Raw genomic sequence first — 17,949 nt, forward strand, 5'->3', positions numbered from 1 at the left:
TTGTTTTGTTTACATGAAGGTTAGACAGAGACAGAGAGTGAACTTATGAAACCTTGAGCTTAGCTGCGACAGTGCTCGTTCTTAGTCATATATCGTGCAGAGATCTTAGAGGCTCCAAAGCTGGATGAGCCTCTGGGGAAAGAGGATCAGTGGATTGGTTCTGATCCCTGCCCGATACAATGTTGTCTGGCTGTGTTGTTCAACATCCTGTGTTCTATAGTCCGCAGATTGTGCACGCAGAAAGCTTGAGGTGGCATGTCATTATGTCATCATTTTAAAATAAACGTGTGCAGTCATTTAAAAGAGTAGGAAAGAGTTAGAGAGTAGTTTGAGTGCAGATGCTGCTGCCTGACAAGATGGGATATTTGACACATGGTAACACAAGACAAGCCCTAAAATCTGTCTTTTTTTGGCACAGTTCAGCTCATCAATCCCTGAATCAACATGACCTTTCATTTCCCTCACTTGTGATTGATTGCCCCCTACATAAGCTGATCTCCCCCCCAACTCTCTTCACAGGGCCCAGCTTGAAAATTTGTAAGGTTACAAAAGTTTTTGTTAGTGGGGATTTCTAAATTCCTCCCAGGACCTTTGTAAGGGCCATGAATGTGTGCACATATACAGAAAATTGATTTTCAACCAATAAAACGGGTGTTGACAACACAATCGATCAACTATAAATACAACCAGGTGTACAAGTACAGCCAGGGGCCTAATCGCATCCCACCTCCACTTAAAAGCAACAGGCTGTTATTACTGAGTGTACCATTTACTACACTTAACCACCTGTTATCTTACTTTGTTAAGAATGACACAGAAAAATATGTCCCTTGAGAAAACAGAGAAGAAAGTTTAAAATGACAGATAGAGCAGTAAAGGGTAAAGTGTCTCTATCTAAGCCAAGGTCTATAATCTCCCAGCAATCTCATGCAGCTTCCTCCTCTGCAAGCCGAAGTCAAGGCAAGTGCTGCAATCTGTCCCCAGCAACAGGGATATCAAGCTAATCCTTGTTGTCTTTGTGTAAGAGCAGATGCTATCCAACACATTCACTCTTTTGTGTTACTACTCATTACTATTACTACAGTAATGGATTTTTACTCACATAAGATACAGTATGATATTCGATATTAGCACTAAACACAAAGTACAGCAGTAGATGAAAAGTTAAAGCATCACATATGTCATAATAATTCATCCTGAGGGAGACATAAATGTCTGTATCGAATTTCATGGCTGCTAGCATGGCTACAACAATTTTCGGTTATTTTCCGCAGCAACATTGGAGGGATTGAAACGGAGATGGTGATAGACGTGCAAATCAAAGACAGTTACAGGGTAAACATTGTGTTTATTTCGGTAGCACTCCTTGAACATACAGTCAGATACATCTACATGCACTCAAAAAGAAACTTGTTTAATGTCAGCGGAGCACAGAAGAAAGTGTAGTCACAGCAGGGATGCCGCTGATTCCAGCAGAGTCAAAGAAACATGTCTTCAAAGTACTCATCAAACTCCTCCTCCCTGAACAGATACAACAAACAAAAATTTAGAGATGTTAGTTCCTGTCATGCACAGTGTACACAAACTGACACAGACGGTTAAATGCTTTTGTAAAGTTAGCTCCTCCAAACAGTGTTATTACTTTGCTTTTATGTTTAATTTAAGCTCTAGACAATATGAAATAATGTGGAGTACAAACACTGGTACATAGCACAAGCAAATAAAAAGTGGCGGGCAGCAAAAAAAATCGTATTATGAGTATTTTGTTGTAACAAACATGATATTAATCTTCAATACAGTTATAATTACATAAATTATAGAAGCTGCTGCTCCCACATCCTTAATTCTTTTAGAATAAAACATGCTGTGTGACTGTTCAGATATAATTAGCTAATACTCTAAAGCCAGAGTGATGGATCATGTACTTGAATGAAAGCTGATGAACCACCGGCCTCCTACTATTGATCTTTTCAGGAATATTATATCTTTCTGAGAACAGAATTTAAAATGTCAGGAGAAGCGTGACAGGAGTAAGTTTAAGGTTTAGTGACTTTCAGGCCAGTTCAGGGCAGCTTTGTGCTGGGTATCTAAGTGGTCTCCATACTGTGCTATATAAAGATCAGTAACCTATATAGGCTAAGTGGTAAAGACTGACTGTGATGGTTTTACAGCAGCTTACTGGGTGTGGTTTAATATGAACATTGACTGTTAGCCTCACCTTGACTTTTCCTCGACCGCAGGGGCGGGCCCTCGCCAGTGGTCAGCTTCTGATTGGCCCTCTGGCTCATCCCCAACCTCGGAGTCTAGCAGGAGAGTTTCAGAGAGTAGACAGTCAGACTCGTAGAAGGAAAAACTATGTCAACCATTAACCTTTATTTATCATTTTCAATATCACAGTCTTTACTGTTAGCCTCGACAAGACTTAATTTCCTCAGTTCGGTCTTACAATTATAAGTCTGGGAAAAGTATGTACCAGATCAATCAGTAACTGTCACTGTGTTAAAGATGATTAAAGTTTGGAGTATATCTATGAATGAATGCAGCATGACTGCAACTGTAAGCCTCATTTCTCTCCACAAATGTAATCAAACAAGTTTTAGTGGATCATTTAAAGTGCAAAGAACTGATGTTTCCAGAACAGTGGCCATGTTTTTTTTCAATCTGAAAATCATAAACATATACCAATGACAACTCAGGGAGTGGTGCATTCGTTCAATTAGGTTATGGAAGGGTCCATTTGACATTTTGCTGAAGGCGAAAACCAACGATTTTTATACAACCTGATTCATGCATGGCCTGAATTACGAACTAGTCAAAGTAGGAAATTGACCTGGGGCCACAGACAAAAACCCCATGTTCACTGTTTTTATAGGTAATTTGCTCCTCTAAAGTACAATATCAAGTAAGGTGGATCCTCCCTCTTTATTTATTTATTTTATTAGTAAGGGATCATGTATAGTATTAAACCTAAATGTTACCATTTGATATACTGTACCAGAGTTAGCTTACAGCTAATTTTCATCTGTAGTCAAATGGCAGGTCACAATTTAAACATATGCACCTAGCTACTTACTTACTTACTAATTACTAACTACTAGCTTATTAATTAATCATATGATGCTACATTTTAGTCTTGCCTGTCAAAATCTACTTTCAAGGAATGTATTATTTTAGTTTGGGGGGTCAATAGGGGACCAGTTGCATATTTTGGCCCTGGGGCAGCCTAAAGGTTTAATCCAGCCATGGTCAAACCAGAAAAAATTATGGTTTGGTTTTCCTTTCCCTAAGCCTCACTGAACCCATCCATATTCTAGAAATCTTAAATTCATTAAAATCAAGATTATCCTTCAACAACTGCTTTAAATACGTGTGACTGAGACAGATTGTGAGAGTGTTTGTGTATAAATTCAGATGCATGTTGAACTCAATGCTATAACCTGTGGATGCAGAAAGTTGTTTTTTTGTGTACACCTCCATCAACCCACCCACCCATCCATCCATCCAGACCGTGAAATAAACAGAACAGGGGCACGGGGGCAAGGACATAAATTATTTTACACTGCTCACAGAGAAGGAAAAAAAGATGAGGGAGGAGAAAGACAAAGAAAAAAAGTCCAGAGGAATGGAGAGAGAGGCAGTTGAGAAAAAGCAGACCTGCTGTCGGTCTTCTACTATTATGCACAGGGCTAATGGATGGTGTTTCCAGGAGGGATTGTCAGTGTGTTTTCACTCCAAAAATTTGGAGGAGTGTCATGGCCCAGAGGCCTCGGGGAGTAGATCATAAACTGTCCAATGTGTGTGTCTTTTAAAATGGGGGAGGTGCTCTTATGTGTGTGTGTGTGTGTGTGTGTGTGTGTGTGTGTGTGTGTGTGTGTGTGTGTGTGTGTGTGTGTGTGTGTGTTTATGTGTGTGAGGGAGTTATGAACGCTACCTTTGTCCGAGTCCCGCGACTCCACCGAGCTGTTGGAAGAGGTGGATTGAGCTGTAGAGAAACAGGGTTGTAAAGTAAAATATGTTTTAATCAAAAGGGAGTTGTTAAAAAATAATAATGACAAGCACAAATGAAAAATGAAAATGATATAATTTCCAAGAAATTTATATCAGCAAGGGAGAAGAGACGAGTCATACCCCTGTGCCTCTTATGTTTGTCTTTGTGTTTGTGCTTCTTGGAATGCGAGGATGATCTCTTCCTCTTCTTCTTCTTCTTTTTCTTGTCTAATGGCTCCTGGTTCTCCTCTGAAACCCCTTTAGTCCTTGTCTTTGCCTTCACCTCCTTTCTCCTGGCGACAGAAACACAGGTTGATCAAACTGAATTCACAATATAAAGATCTCAACTATGGCACCATTTGAAATACAACTTGAAATCCTTTAAGGCCATGTTTCAGAGGTTCATGAAAGACTCTTGAATGGGCAAAGGCTTTCTATACATCTTGTAATAAAGTCTGCTGGAACATAAAACTGCTTAAAACCACCCACTGTGACCAAAAAGACAACATTTTTAATGTAAAAAAGGTGAAAAGTATGTTGCTTACTTGTGGTGGTAATTGAGTTTGAACGAGCATTCAGGGCATAGTCCTAGAACAGAACCAACATGGCATCATCATTTACAGTGTAATGGTCATAGAAACTGTTTCACTGGTATTAGTGTATTATTATTATTACAGCCATTATCAGTGTGATGTAACATTACAGGATAGCTTCACAATTTTTCTGTCCTAAAACAATAGTCAGGTTCCCAAATGAGCATTGACACGTTTCTCTTGCTGTGATGATTCCTCCTGTTCGTACAGGCAATTAAGAGGTCCCTTCATAATGCACTTTCAATGTAAGTGATAGTGGGCAAAAATGTATTTCAAAGTTTATTTGAAGCTAATATGAAGCCTCAGCCATCCACATTAGTCAAATTAAGTCAATATCTTTCAAAGTTACAGTCTTTATAGTGCCATTTCCCTCTTTTTGTTACAATCCTTCGACTGCAGCTGAACAGGAAACCACTGTCCATTGAGACACAAAGAGGGAATTTTTTACTAAAAAGACTAACTGTGGAAGATATCCATTTTATTTGACTAACTCAGGCCCATATTATCTTCCTATAGAATTTTAAATACATTTTTGGTCATAACAAGGACTGTTGTTTTAAGACAGACTTGAAAAATTGTGAACCTGTCCTTTAATTCTTGTACTTCTTATGGCAACATAATTATGATGTTGGTGAGCTGGGACATTAAGGATGAAATATGTTAAAATGAAGATTTCATTTTATATTCAGAGTGAATAACCTATCACTTTCCCCCCATTTATTCATGTCCAGGTTGCAGTGGCAGCAGGCTAAACAAGATAACCCCTACTTCTTCCTCCCAAGCCATGTCCTCCAGCTCTTTCTGGGGGATCCCAGGGCATACCCATATGTTTATTGATTTATTATGAGAGACATTTTACCTAAGATACTTGTTCAACAGTTTATCCATTACCTTTTGAATTCTATTTATATATCATTATATATCTGGCAAGGGTTGCATATTCGTACTTCTTGTCATTAAACATTACTTTCAATTCATGCTGCTATAAAATATAACCATCACCGAAACTGTGTGTAAACTGAAAAAAATGTTTGTACCAGAAGCATACAGATGGGTGACAAATAAAAGGAAAAACTGGCACAGGTCTGAATGCTTGACCCCTACGGTGAGGGGATCTAGTCCCTCTGTTATGCTGTGGGGGGCATTTTGCTTGCATGGTTTGGGTCCACTTGTCCCCTTAGAGGGAAGGGTCACTGCAAATCAATACGAAGTTGTTCTGAGTGATCACCTTTATCCTATGATGAAACATTTCTATCCTGATGGGAGTGGTCTCTTTCAGGGTGACAATGCCCCCATCCATAACGAGGAGTCACTGAATGGTTTTATGAATATGAAAATAATGTGAATCATATGTTATGGTCTTCACAGTCACCAGATCTCAACCCAGTTGAACCCAATTGGATCATCAAAACACTAAATGAGGGAATATCTTATTGAAGAATTACAGAGGAGTTCCAGAGACTTGTATAATCCATGCCAAGGCGTATTGAAGCTGTTCTGGTGGCCCAACACCTTACTAAGACACTTTATGTTGGTTTTTCCTTTAATTTCTCACCCATCTGTATATGACAGTATCATCTGGAAACTCGCTCCATGATTCTGGTATATAATTTATATAAACTTATAATATATATAAAGAGAAGTGGACTAAGGACTGAACCCTGTGGAACTCCTTTTTTACTCTACAGGAAAGATGCTTTTCATTGTCATCATAACACAGTTTATGGGTTCATAAGTACAATTTGAAACTTTATCAGTTGTTGCTAATGTTTTGAGAAACGTATTTAATAATTCCTTTTCCTTCATGAGTCCATTGCAACATCATCACGATCCATTACATCTCTCCAGTGCGCCTTATCAAGTTCATGCTCCAGGGTCAACAAATCGTGTCTCATTACTGTCAAACCATTTAGGATTGTCAAAACATTGGATTTAGAAGTACAATAAACAGGAAAACATTTTTTGTTGATGAGGAGAAGCGACACGTCTGGATGTGACCTGTTGCACTAGCTTGTTAAAAGAGCCTGTCATTTCCTGCTTGACTGAGTTTACTACGACTGGTGGGTCCTCCAATTACGGTAATTATTATAACAGGATTTTCTGCAGTATGATACCTGAAGGAGGATTATTATGAGCCGGGTCTTAGACGGAAACCCCCACTAGGCCACAGCCTCACACACACACGCGCAAAGACACATGCACACTAACACATCTTTTTACTTAGAATGATGAGAGAAAATGAGAAAATAATTTGTCTTTTGGCTTACTGAGTTTGACCAATGCGTTTCTCTTCTCGCCCTGTTCTACATAGGCAAAATTCACTTCCCAGCTTTTTAGGCCTTCCTGCTTCTCACAGCGTTTGTTTCCACACTGGAATTGACCTGGAAGACAAGAGAGCACACGAGCTGAATACATCAATAATGTTTACATATATTTCATCCACCTATCTCAGATCCACAACAACTTACGATAAATGCAAAGAAACAACCTCAATTCCGCATTTATTGATTATCTATTAGTAAGGAGTGAAGATTAACTGAGCAACAGTGCCCTGGTGATGAATGTACAAATAATTATGTGTCAAGAATGATTATGTATAATATAGAAAGAACAAACAGGCAGAATTGACACAAGTAAAAGATGATTGTATATTTTAAAAAATTATTTTACAAATGAGAAATCCAGAATATAAATCTCACACTTTTTCTGATTTTTTCAGCACTCTCTCGCCCCCGTCCATCTATCACTACACCCCTTCCTCCATATCCCCCTGCTCCTTCTCATCTCCCTTTCTTCACCTCGCCTCATCCCCTCAGGCCTCCCTCAAGCTGCTGCACAGCATGCCTATTATCCCTAGAGGAGCTTAAGGTGGCATTGATCTGGTCCCCGGGAATCCTCCAGACGGTAACAGAGGGAGCGAATGCGTCAGAACAGGCCGTTCTAGGCACGGGGACGCTCCTTATTCTCCAAGAGGAAAGTGATGCCTGCCTGCACTTACTTTAGATCAAGACTCTCTAAACATTCAGGTGAGGTGACGCTGGCTGTCATGGCTTCGGGCCACTTGCGCCATAAGGCAGACTTTGCAGTCATGTGCTGTACTGGATTAAAGAGCTACGACATCAGGAAAAAAAGCACTTCTGGCCAGTGACTTTGACTTTTATTTTTCTGATACCCCTCTGATTCTTTTAACTTACTGTTTATCAAATTCTATTTCCCTAAATTATTCTTCAATAACAACCTAAAGTCAGATTTTACAGTTTGATGGCATCTCAAAGTTCAAATTAAAAAAAAATGAGAACATTTTTTGCAAAAGGTTCATTATAAAACTTAAAAGTAACTATAGTGAAACCAACCTCATTACATCAACTGAGGGGTGAAATTTTATAGTCTGTCAGTCATTTTTGCAGCAGGAGCGTGCAATCTGTCTAAACATAAAAATAACATTCATTAACGAATCAACCAATTCCTTATAAATGGGAAACAGTAAGAAAAGCTAGAAAGCTTAAACGGATAACTAACTAAAAAACCTGTCACGCTTTAGGATGCCAGACATATACTGTATGTTCACTTAGCTGCATTTTCAATTTTTCATAACTTGACAAGTACTTAGTGATGTGAAAATAAAAATGCCAGGATGTTCCTTTAAATCTTTGATGACCGGTCCTTTCTGACACTACATGGGTGTGACTTGAGACAGGGCCATCTCTTCACCTTGGTGCCAACATAATGCCACAAACAGTGACCAGTGCCCGCATACCTGAGAGAATCATGTGCTGTCTTCACCATCATCAGTGACGTCAAAGACAATCGCACTGGAGTTGTCCCATGACATCTTATTCTCTCCATCATGCAAACACAAATCAACAGATACATCTACTCTATGTGCAAACGAGGCATTTACTGTATTGGTAAAGAAAAAAGGAGAAAGGCCCTGCTTATCTTGAATAGGGTATTGAATCCCTCGCTGCTGCAGTGAAGCTGCTCAGTGTCGAATATAAAAGAATGTGATATATTCAAAGGTTACAACATGGAGAGTGTGAATATGTCTGACCCTGCAGCTACTTACAACCACAACCCTGGTAGAGTGGAGTCAATAGAAATCTGTTTCTAGGCAACTCCTTTGACAAAATAAATGTCAAAAACTAAATATAATCAAGGTCAGGAATACAATTCTTCTCTCTGACAGCTTTCAGCCCCTTTTTATACTCAAAAACATTATTGTACCCTCATGAAAGCTAATGAGCACAGTGTTAGTCGATAGTGCTGGGCTCAGGAGGCAGATTTTTAAAATAGTGCCACACAGAGCACCCTTTCTTTGATGATAGAAATAAAAGGATGTACAGTGTATTTTGTTGACAAGTGTTCAGTTATCCTCACACATCAGGTGAGCCTCACGTGCTTCATGAGAAGACCTGGCAAAAGGTTGGCTGAGTAAACCCGTTAAAGAGAGGAAACTCCTGTCCTTCTACGTCAAAGGATCCTAATTCCACCAGCCAGTGGTCTGAGATCAAGACGGATACACTGCGAGACAGATGGCTGCATGATTAACATTCACTGGATGGAGTTGCGGGGCTGTGACCCGAGCCGGCCCTCTTTCACTTTTTATGCACCCTTGGATAACCGTTAAAAGTTCACAAAGGACGCATTATCGTGAAATCGGGCCAGTTTGTTGAGAAAATATTCAGATTTAACATGTAGCACACTCTCTGAGTTTCACAGATTAAGCTGATTAAGGAGATAGGTAGTTGCAAAAACTTGCTTATTAGCACATGACTGTGGAGCCTGACTTAGAAAAAAGAAACACGTTTTATTGAAAGGAATAGTTTGACATTTTGGGAAAGACATTTTCATACCGACAGTTAGATGAGAAGATAGATTCCACTTTCATGTTTGCACAGTAAATATAATGCTACCGCCAGCAGTCAGTTAGTTTAGCTTAGCATGAAGACTGGAAACAGTGGAAAGCAGCTAGCCTGGCTCTGTCCGAAAGGAACAAAATCTGCCTTCCAGCACTTCAAAAGCTGAATAATAATATAATACAGTTTATATCTCGTTTGTTTAATCTGCACAACAAACAAAGTGTAAAAACGAGAAGTTGCAGGGTGTTGTATGACTATTTCTTGGCCGGGCATAGTGACTTCTTAGAATCTCCATCGGTGACCTGGCAACCTCACAGTGACAACAAGACTCCAAGATAGTAAATAAGTGTATTTTACAAAATGACACACAATCCCACCTCTAACTCTGGATCAGATTCTGCCTCTTAATGTATGTTTTTCACATTGACAAGAAGTCCAGGCTGCTGACCCAAAGTGCCACACTCACTATGTTTTGAAATTTGACTCCACACCATCCAGTTAACTAAGTAGACTGAAGGGCATTATATGCAACTAGGATTATGTTTTATACTGTTTAAGTCCCAAGAACTGCATTGGATCTGTCTCTCACGCTGTATACTATTGAAAAATACTCCTATTAATTTTAATGTACAACACCCTGCTATTCACTCACAGATAAACACTTAAAAACCATACTAGACTGGGAAAGCTTGGTGGGCTGTGGGTTTATTAGCTATAACTTCTAACACTAAAGATACACTCAGATACTTCTCCAGAGCTGATTTATTTTGCCTGGCCCAACAGAGCTCAGTAGGATATACTTCTAAAGTACAAACCCTGCCCACACTGGAACTCAGGCCAGCCTAAAGCACTCATTAAAACCAACAACCAACAGTAACACCTTTAAATTGGCCTGAAATGAAAGGACACTTTCATTTTACTAAAATACACCACAAATTAATCCAAACTGCCTGTATTTAATAGGAGGTGACAATATTAAAAAAAAAAAGTCAGATGGCCTAACACTTAACCTAACAGTGTCAGTTATACAGAGGCGCCAGAGGTGCATCGAACCTGATGCCAGCACTGTAGGTGAGAGAGTGTTAAAAACCTTTTTTTAAGTTACGTAAGCCAAGACCTTTGATACTCCATTTACCCTGACAGGAGGCCCACCAAAAATAAGCCTGGCCTCAACTAACTTTGGCCTTTCACCTCCTCCTGACAGCAAGACTAACGCTCAATTTGTACCAGAAGGGAAACACACAGAAAAACAAGAGTTGGAATGAAGCGGTTGCATACCTTACACCGCACATGTACATCTGCTCCAGTGTAAAAGACTCTCAGGACTCACATAATACTCACATATTGACATTTTATTGGAAGCAAAGATAATATTTGGCAAAATGCTTCAATCCTAGCTTCATGCACTCATGTGTATCATGTGCAAGGAAGAAATTACACTGACTATGGCTAGATTACTCAAAGGTATCCTGTGGAGTTTCTGCCCACTAGTAGTGCTATGGAGCAATATTTTTACGAGTTGGTCCCCAATTTTGTGAGAATGAATAAAAGGTGAATCTCATTCCTCAATAATCATTTAAGATGTAGGGAAACATAGGAGTCCTGGGGAGAGGATCACACATTATCCACCCCCAGGACACCTATACTTTCTCTTTAAAGGACCCATGTGTAAGATTTAGTGGCATCTAGCAGTGAGTTTGCAGATTGCAACCAACTGAATACCCCCCCCCCCTTCCAAGCATGTAGGAGAACCTATGGTGGCCGCGAAACTCGCAAAAAACCTCGAAAGGCCCTCTCTAGAGCCAGTGTTTGGTTTGTCCGTTCTGAGCTACTTGAGAAACATGGCGTTGCAACATGGCGGGCTCTGTGGAAGAGGGCCTGCTCCCTATGTAAATATTAAGGGCTCATTCTTAGGTAATGAAAACACAACAATTCTTATTTTCAGGTGATTATAAACACCTGAAAACATACCTATGAATATAATATACCATTTCTGCTAAGTCTGCTCTGCTAGATGCCACTAAAACCTACACATTGCACCTTTAATTTTTTAAAAGGAAAAATATTTCTGACCTACAAAAGAAGAGAGAATCAAACCATTCGGTACTTAACCGTTACAGCAAACTCCTTCATCCCATATCACACTGTGGCCATGAAAAGAAACATCAGTGCTCTTTGTAATCTACCTAATTAGGTGCGCAGTGGTCAGCATTACCTAATACCAACATAGCCTGAAGTGCACAGGGGGTGATAAGAGGACAGTGTCAAAAAGGTGTCCATGGCAAGGTGTAAATGCAGTGCCTCTTATAAGGAATTGCAAGTGCAAAAAAATACAAATTCATTCCTATATATTGCTATTCCTTATATCCCTATATAATCTGGCCATTTGATCTGGTAAACACAACTCCTGAGCCTGGATTAACAACATTCAATCCAGGTGTAACTAATTGAACTATAAACTCTTGAATAGAATCTTGCTGTTGACACATCTAAAGGTTGTACACATTTTGCATTAAACAATGAATAAGACACAAAAACTGTGAAGTGCCTGCATCTGAATATCAAATCAAGCTCTAGTTAAATTGTAACCATGATTAAGACTTTCTCCACCTTTCACCCAAACACTTTTAACTTTTACTTTGCACAAGCGCTTTCTCTACTTCTGAATAAGGATGGTGGGTCAACTTTACAGAATTAGATTAGTACTGATTTCATTGGAGAGTTTTAGCATCCCATGCTCTAAATAGTGCTTAAGAAGTATGTCTCTAGGAATCATTAATGTGCACAAATCACAGACGTGACAGCTGAAGTGAAGCGCCTCTGACCTGATCTAATTCCACTTCCTGTGCAGTATTGCTACAGGGGGTGAAGTGTCAGAGACCAGGATTACACAGTCTTAATCTGGAACAATATATTGGCTTATTCAGCTTTCTCAGGCATGCTGTGTTTGTGTATATTTGATGTAAACAACTAAAACAACTAATTATTCACAATGTGAAATGTGTGTGCATCTGCGTGCCTCAAAGCGTATCACTGAGCTGTGACGACGGGTTTACCCTCACAGAGTGGCTGATAATGTCCCTCCAGGTAAAACCTATAAATATCTGTGGCTGTCACACACAGGAAGTGTAGACAGAGAGGAGGTGTTGTACTAATCCTGAACAATTAATAGACAGTAACCATCAAAGCCCTGCCAAACTGTCGAGGTAAGCTCTTTGAATGAGGTATTGCTCTAAGTGTGAGACATAAATAGAAAAAAACAAATGTTAAAAAGGAGGGGGCGGGGGTTGTTTGTGTGAATAAACAGATCAATTGATTATTGAGTGGCACTAATAGTCACACAAGGTTGAGAGGCATGAGCACACAGGAAAACAAAAAGAAAGCTCAACTGAAAGGTCAAACATTTGAAAGGTTTTGTGTGTTCTTCTGTCAAGCCAATAAGTCAAAGTGAAGTAAAACAAGCATATTTTACATGAGGAGAGAATTGTAAAGACAAGTAGTCTACAGTATGTATTGTACTACTGTGTAAATCATCTTGTCTATGTCGCCACCTAGTGGAGAAAGTTGTCAACTTCTTTTGGCCGTGTTATGAGGAACCCTGTCCGAGGAAATGCCTTTATTAAGGAAAGATAATTCTCTAGCTAACAGGAATGTTTTCAGTGTTTCTCTGATTATAAATACAATAACAATAGAATGTATGATATTTATGTTATGAAACAGCAGTATATTCAAAACACACATACAGCAAGACAATGATGGGAGTTTGTTGTACCTTTGCCGGAGACAACTTCATTTTCAGTCCGCCAACGAAATCCAAACTGTTGGGCACGAATTGAAAGAATAAAATGAATGAATTGTGGCAGCATTTAATGTGTTTTCAGCATCTGAACACTGGGCCAAATGAAAAAAACATTCTGCAGATGTCAACAACTACTATCCTCATGTACACATAGTTTATTCATATTTTCAGTTTAGTTTTTTATGAAAGAATGCTGTATGATAGATGCAAGCATATTTAATTTAACGAAGCATCAGTGAACATGTCATTTGTAAGTTAGCCAGTTCCTGTATAGCACACTCTCCACTGTCTGTTGAGTCATCTGTGTGCTGTCACACCTCATTTGCCCAAAACCATAGATCAAAACTGGGAATGATGCAACACATCGCTATATTTGCAATCGTTAGGCACATCAGAATAATTTGTGGGCAAATTTGGATTCATGTAGGAAGTTTTGCGGCAACTTGAATTATGTTGTCAGAGCTGCGTTTTAAGTTTTGACTGTTTTATATAGTGCCGATTATTATATTTCAATCTGGGTATTGCGTATTATATATGTATGTTATCTGTCAGGTCCATCAACATCACAACAGTCTGAGATAGCACATGAGTTTAAAATATATATTTGAGTATAGCGTACTCAGTGGAGAAAACAGTGCAGTTATGGAGCTGAGCCATAAGCACACTGCCCTTGGGTTTAACATATTGTCAATTTTAAAGTCTGGATTGAGCCCAGAATGGCCTTGTGGTCAGTAGAGACAGAGCACAGTGCCAAAACACATCTTGCACACAACTTTCATCTTAAATAGACCAGTAGTGGCAGAAATAAGTGACTGAGTTATTAAATTTGAACCTTTGCTCATGGCACCACCACTGGGACAATTAGCGTAATTTCTTCTGACAGTGGAGCACAGTGCAAAAATGGATCATCCTGCCAAGTGCAGGTAGTGTTCTTTGAGTACATTCTGTAGGTGTGGTAACTTGTTTTTCACTTTTTCCTTTTCTTTGCTGTTCCGACAGCCCATTTTCTTTTAAATAATAATCCCAAACAGATACAAGAATATGTTTTCTGTGTCCAGAGGTCTTTTCTCATTACTAAACACAATATTTTATCAACAGCCAGCCAGAAAAGAACATTACATAGGCATATTCATAACAGTGCACACATAATTAATTAGATTGTGTCATACTGTTGTTAGTGTATCTGAATATTCCTATGACATTGTCTCAGCCTCTTAACAACGGCACAGATACGCAAAAACTATCCCTTCCTTCTTTCAGGATTTCACTGATGTTCAACGTGTTCAAAGCTGCTGCATTCAATATACTCACTAATCATTAGGTGGTTTGAGCCACCTGCTATGTGCTGTCACATTGTCTGACATTTACTAAACACCTTCTGCTGCTGCATGCTGTTTTAAACTGGGCAATAAATCAATTAATGAATACGTTCATGCATTTATTCTACCTTGTTTTCCTTGTATCTGCTGAGGTCAGCTATGCAGTACTCTTTAAACAGTTTGTCGTAATACTTCTTGGCCAAATCTTTCTCCCTGGGACACGACAAGGAAAAGAAAGAAGTTAGGCAACAGTGCGAAACATTTCTTGGTCACCAGGTGCAAGTTACTTGAGTTCAATCATACATGTTTTCAGAAAAGAACAAAATGACTGAAAACAGAAAGTGCATATTGAAGCAGCTTGTGTGAGTAGTTGATAATTACCATGTCATGTCATCCTCATCCTCATCCCTCCAGAGGAAGCGATGATTCTCACGCAGCACATCCACATCCGTTTTGTCTTTGGATCTGAGGGAAAGAAAAGCTTAAATGAGAAAGCTTACAGGCACAAGTACATGGATAAGGAGGATGAGTTAAAAAAAAATACTGCTACTTCAAATTCAAAGTAATTATATAAACGAATTACAGAAACGCATAGACAGTTGTCTGATATGGTTAACGCACTCTTCTTAGTTTTAGCAGCAAATGACTGATCCTTTAAGTTTGACAGTGAGACAGAACACTTACGCAGAACGTTTGAAGTCGGTCATCTGTCCTCCATAATAAAGTATGTAGTCACCGACAAACTTCTTATGTCGCTCAAACTGGAGACGTCTGCTTAAGGTCATTATCAATTTAAATGTTTTGCACAGTGAATGTTTGAGCCTTTAAATGAAGAGTAACTTAGCACTTGGACCAACATGTAATAAACATACAGGATTGTTATATGATGTTTTAAAATGTACTGTATGTATTAAATCTTTTTTTTTTTGCTTTAAGATATGACTTTTTGTCTTTTTTGAGGGATTATCAACCTGTTTCATCCTTTTATGTTGAAATCACAGACCAGTGAGACAGGTTGATAAAGAAAGGATACAGCATTCATCGATATCAGATGGGCTCTTCTGTTCCTGGCTTCCTCTCTGCAAAATATAAAACAATCATATTTATCTAAAAGATTAGCAAAGAGTTAGTTCATGTTGACAGCATATTTTGTTCATTTGTATCACTAAAGACTTCTTAAACATTTTCTGTATAAAAAAGTGAGGACAATGGAGTGAGAGGAAACTATCATAACATAGATGAATTATGCTCCCATTTGGTTTTATTTAAAGCATAAATTAATTAAAAAACACAAATCTTCTCTGAATGGTAATGTGAGGACCGTGGGTAAATTAATTTAATCTTGGCAGTAATGATGAGTTTTCAGACATGAAAATAAAAATGAAATTTTTCTCACTTTAATTGTGTCGTACATCATGTTCACACTAATTGCAAATAAGATTTGAATTTGATTGATTTAATTTTAATATATGCAGTCCCTCCATAGATATTCAGAACTGACATTAGCACATTGCTGTAGTATAAAACATAACGAAAAAAACATTATGATTCATGTATTTTAATGTGATAGATGGTACAGTACCTGTCCAGTTCACTGGAGTGAAAACTCCGGTGAGCCGCCTGGGAATACCGACCTTTTTTAAATGGTTTCTGTAAGATTTCCTCCTCATGTTTCCTGTCAACAAAGATACAAATAAACACAGAAAGCTTGTGTTAGTGGAAAAGGCTACTCGTATCAGTGTAAGTTTAAGCTACTGGAGGCAGAAGTAAAGGGGGGAGAATAAGAACTTAAGTTTATACAGAATACAGTAGCCTTTGTATGACCTCCTACACAGTTACACCTATTTCAGTGTTTAGTCTGCACAGAGCCCCTATGAATTTAGATAAACTAAATTTGACTAAACTGATCAATATTATTGAGCCAAATTCAAATATGGAATTCTAGAGTCTCTAATTTTACCTTTTAAGTCCTCTCTCTGAGGACTCTCCTTGTCCGTCGTCATCACTGAAATCGGAGTCATAGCCGCCACTTCCATGCACCTGAGGAAATACAAGAACTCATTTGTGTTGGTATAGCTGACCACACATTCATAACCAAATACACAAACACCTGCATTCACAGACACCAGCTTACAGAATAATGCATATTCAAAACATAATAGATAACATAGATAATATAACATTACGCAATACCATCAGAAAGGCATCTCATTGGCCCCATATTTATTCTGCAGCACGACAATGACAATGACCCCAAACATACAGTTAGAGTCGTAACGAACTATATTTAGCAACAAGAACAACAAGGAGTTATGCAACAGATGGTTTGGCCCCCTCAAGCCCTGATCTCAACATCATGGAGTCAGTCTGGGATCACATGAAGAGACAGAAGCAGCTGAGACGCCTAAATCCACAGAAGAACTGTGGCAACTTCTCCAAGATGCAGGAACAACCAACCTGCCAAGTACCTTGAAAAACTGTGTGCAAGTGTACCGAGGAAAACTGCTGCTGTTTTAAAGGCAAAGCGTGCTCACACCAAATATTGAGTTAATTTAGGTTTCTTCTGTTTAATGAACTTTGCATTAAGTTAACTGATAAATAAAAACTCTTCATGTTATTATGCATTGTTTGAATGCATCCTCACTTTACTTTTAGTGCCAAAAAACTTTGTAGATTTGCATTTTACAGAAAAAGTACTAGTTGCACAACGATCAGATTTAACAGTAAATATGACACTAGGTTAGAGTAAGATTATTTTCGAAATAATTTGCATCAAAAATCACCATTGTCATGTTGCACATGACTATGGAAAGTGTAGCCATTGTGAAAGGTGCACCGTATAAACTGAGATGCAATATAACAAACCCTGTAATATCCAGTACCAGGAACCACTAGTTTCTGGAGCTGCATCTTTAAGATATCACTGTGGGTTTTGTAATGTTGTGCTCTAATCTTTTTTGATGATTGAATGTTGTCCAAAGGCTCCTTCTCTGTAAGGGAAACAGGCTTAAGCACAAAAGGTTTAGCGTTATCTAAAAACTAAAATGGTACAAGAATGTTGCATTTTTTTCAAAACGCCTAATCATAACCAGCAAAGCATTTGGCAATTAAGCCACATTTACGTTACAACACCAGTTTACCTTGGCTAACTTCAGGCTAATGTTTTATGTTAACTGGCTTGTAACAAGTAGCAGCAAACGAAACGCTAACTAGTGAAACTGTTCGCCGAACTCGACTGCATAAAAAATATGATTTCGACTTTAACAGATACAAACCTTCACAAGACTATCCATCACATTAGAATCGCAGGAGGCATCCAAACTGACTACGAGTGTTTACAAAATGGCGTCGCCAGGTGATGATGTTGCGCGGCGAGTCGCGGTCTGATGACG

General features: G+C 38.8%; 1 protein-coding gene across 1 annotated transcript; it reads right to left on the reverse strand.

Moving 5' to 3' along the window:
* Window positions 1-1,328: 1,328 nt before the first annotated feature.
* On the reverse strand, window positions 1,329-17,933 carry fra10ac1 (FRA10A associated CGG repeat 1). Its single transcript, XM_042397462.1, has 14 exons — window positions 17,833-17,933; window positions 16,518-16,597; window positions 16,140-16,232; window positions 15,591-15,636; window positions 15,242-15,318; window positions 14,939-15,022; window positions 14,686-14,770; window positions 13,212-13,257; window positions 6,848-6,961; window positions 4,533-4,575; window positions 4,129-4,280; window positions 3,932-3,982; window positions 2,219-2,303; window positions 1,329-1,521 (listed from the first exon to the last, which is right to left on the reverse strand). Exons 1-14 carry the CDS (start codon window positions 17,848-17,850, stop codon window positions 1,479-1,481), a joined length of 1,017 nt encoding a protein of 338 aa, XP_042253396.1. The 5' UTR covers window positions 17,851-17,933; the 3' UTR covers window positions 1,329-1,478.
* Between the last annotated feature and the right edge of the window lie 16 nt (window positions 17,934-17,949).

Source organism: Thunnus maccoyii, chromosome 20 (assembly GCF_910596095.1).
Source record: "Thunnus maccoyii chromosome 20, fThuMac1.1, whole genome shotgun sequence".
NCBI classification, from domain to species: domain Eukaryota; kingdom Metazoa; phylum Chordata; class Actinopteri; order Scombriformes; family Scombridae; genus Thunnus; species Thunnus maccoyii.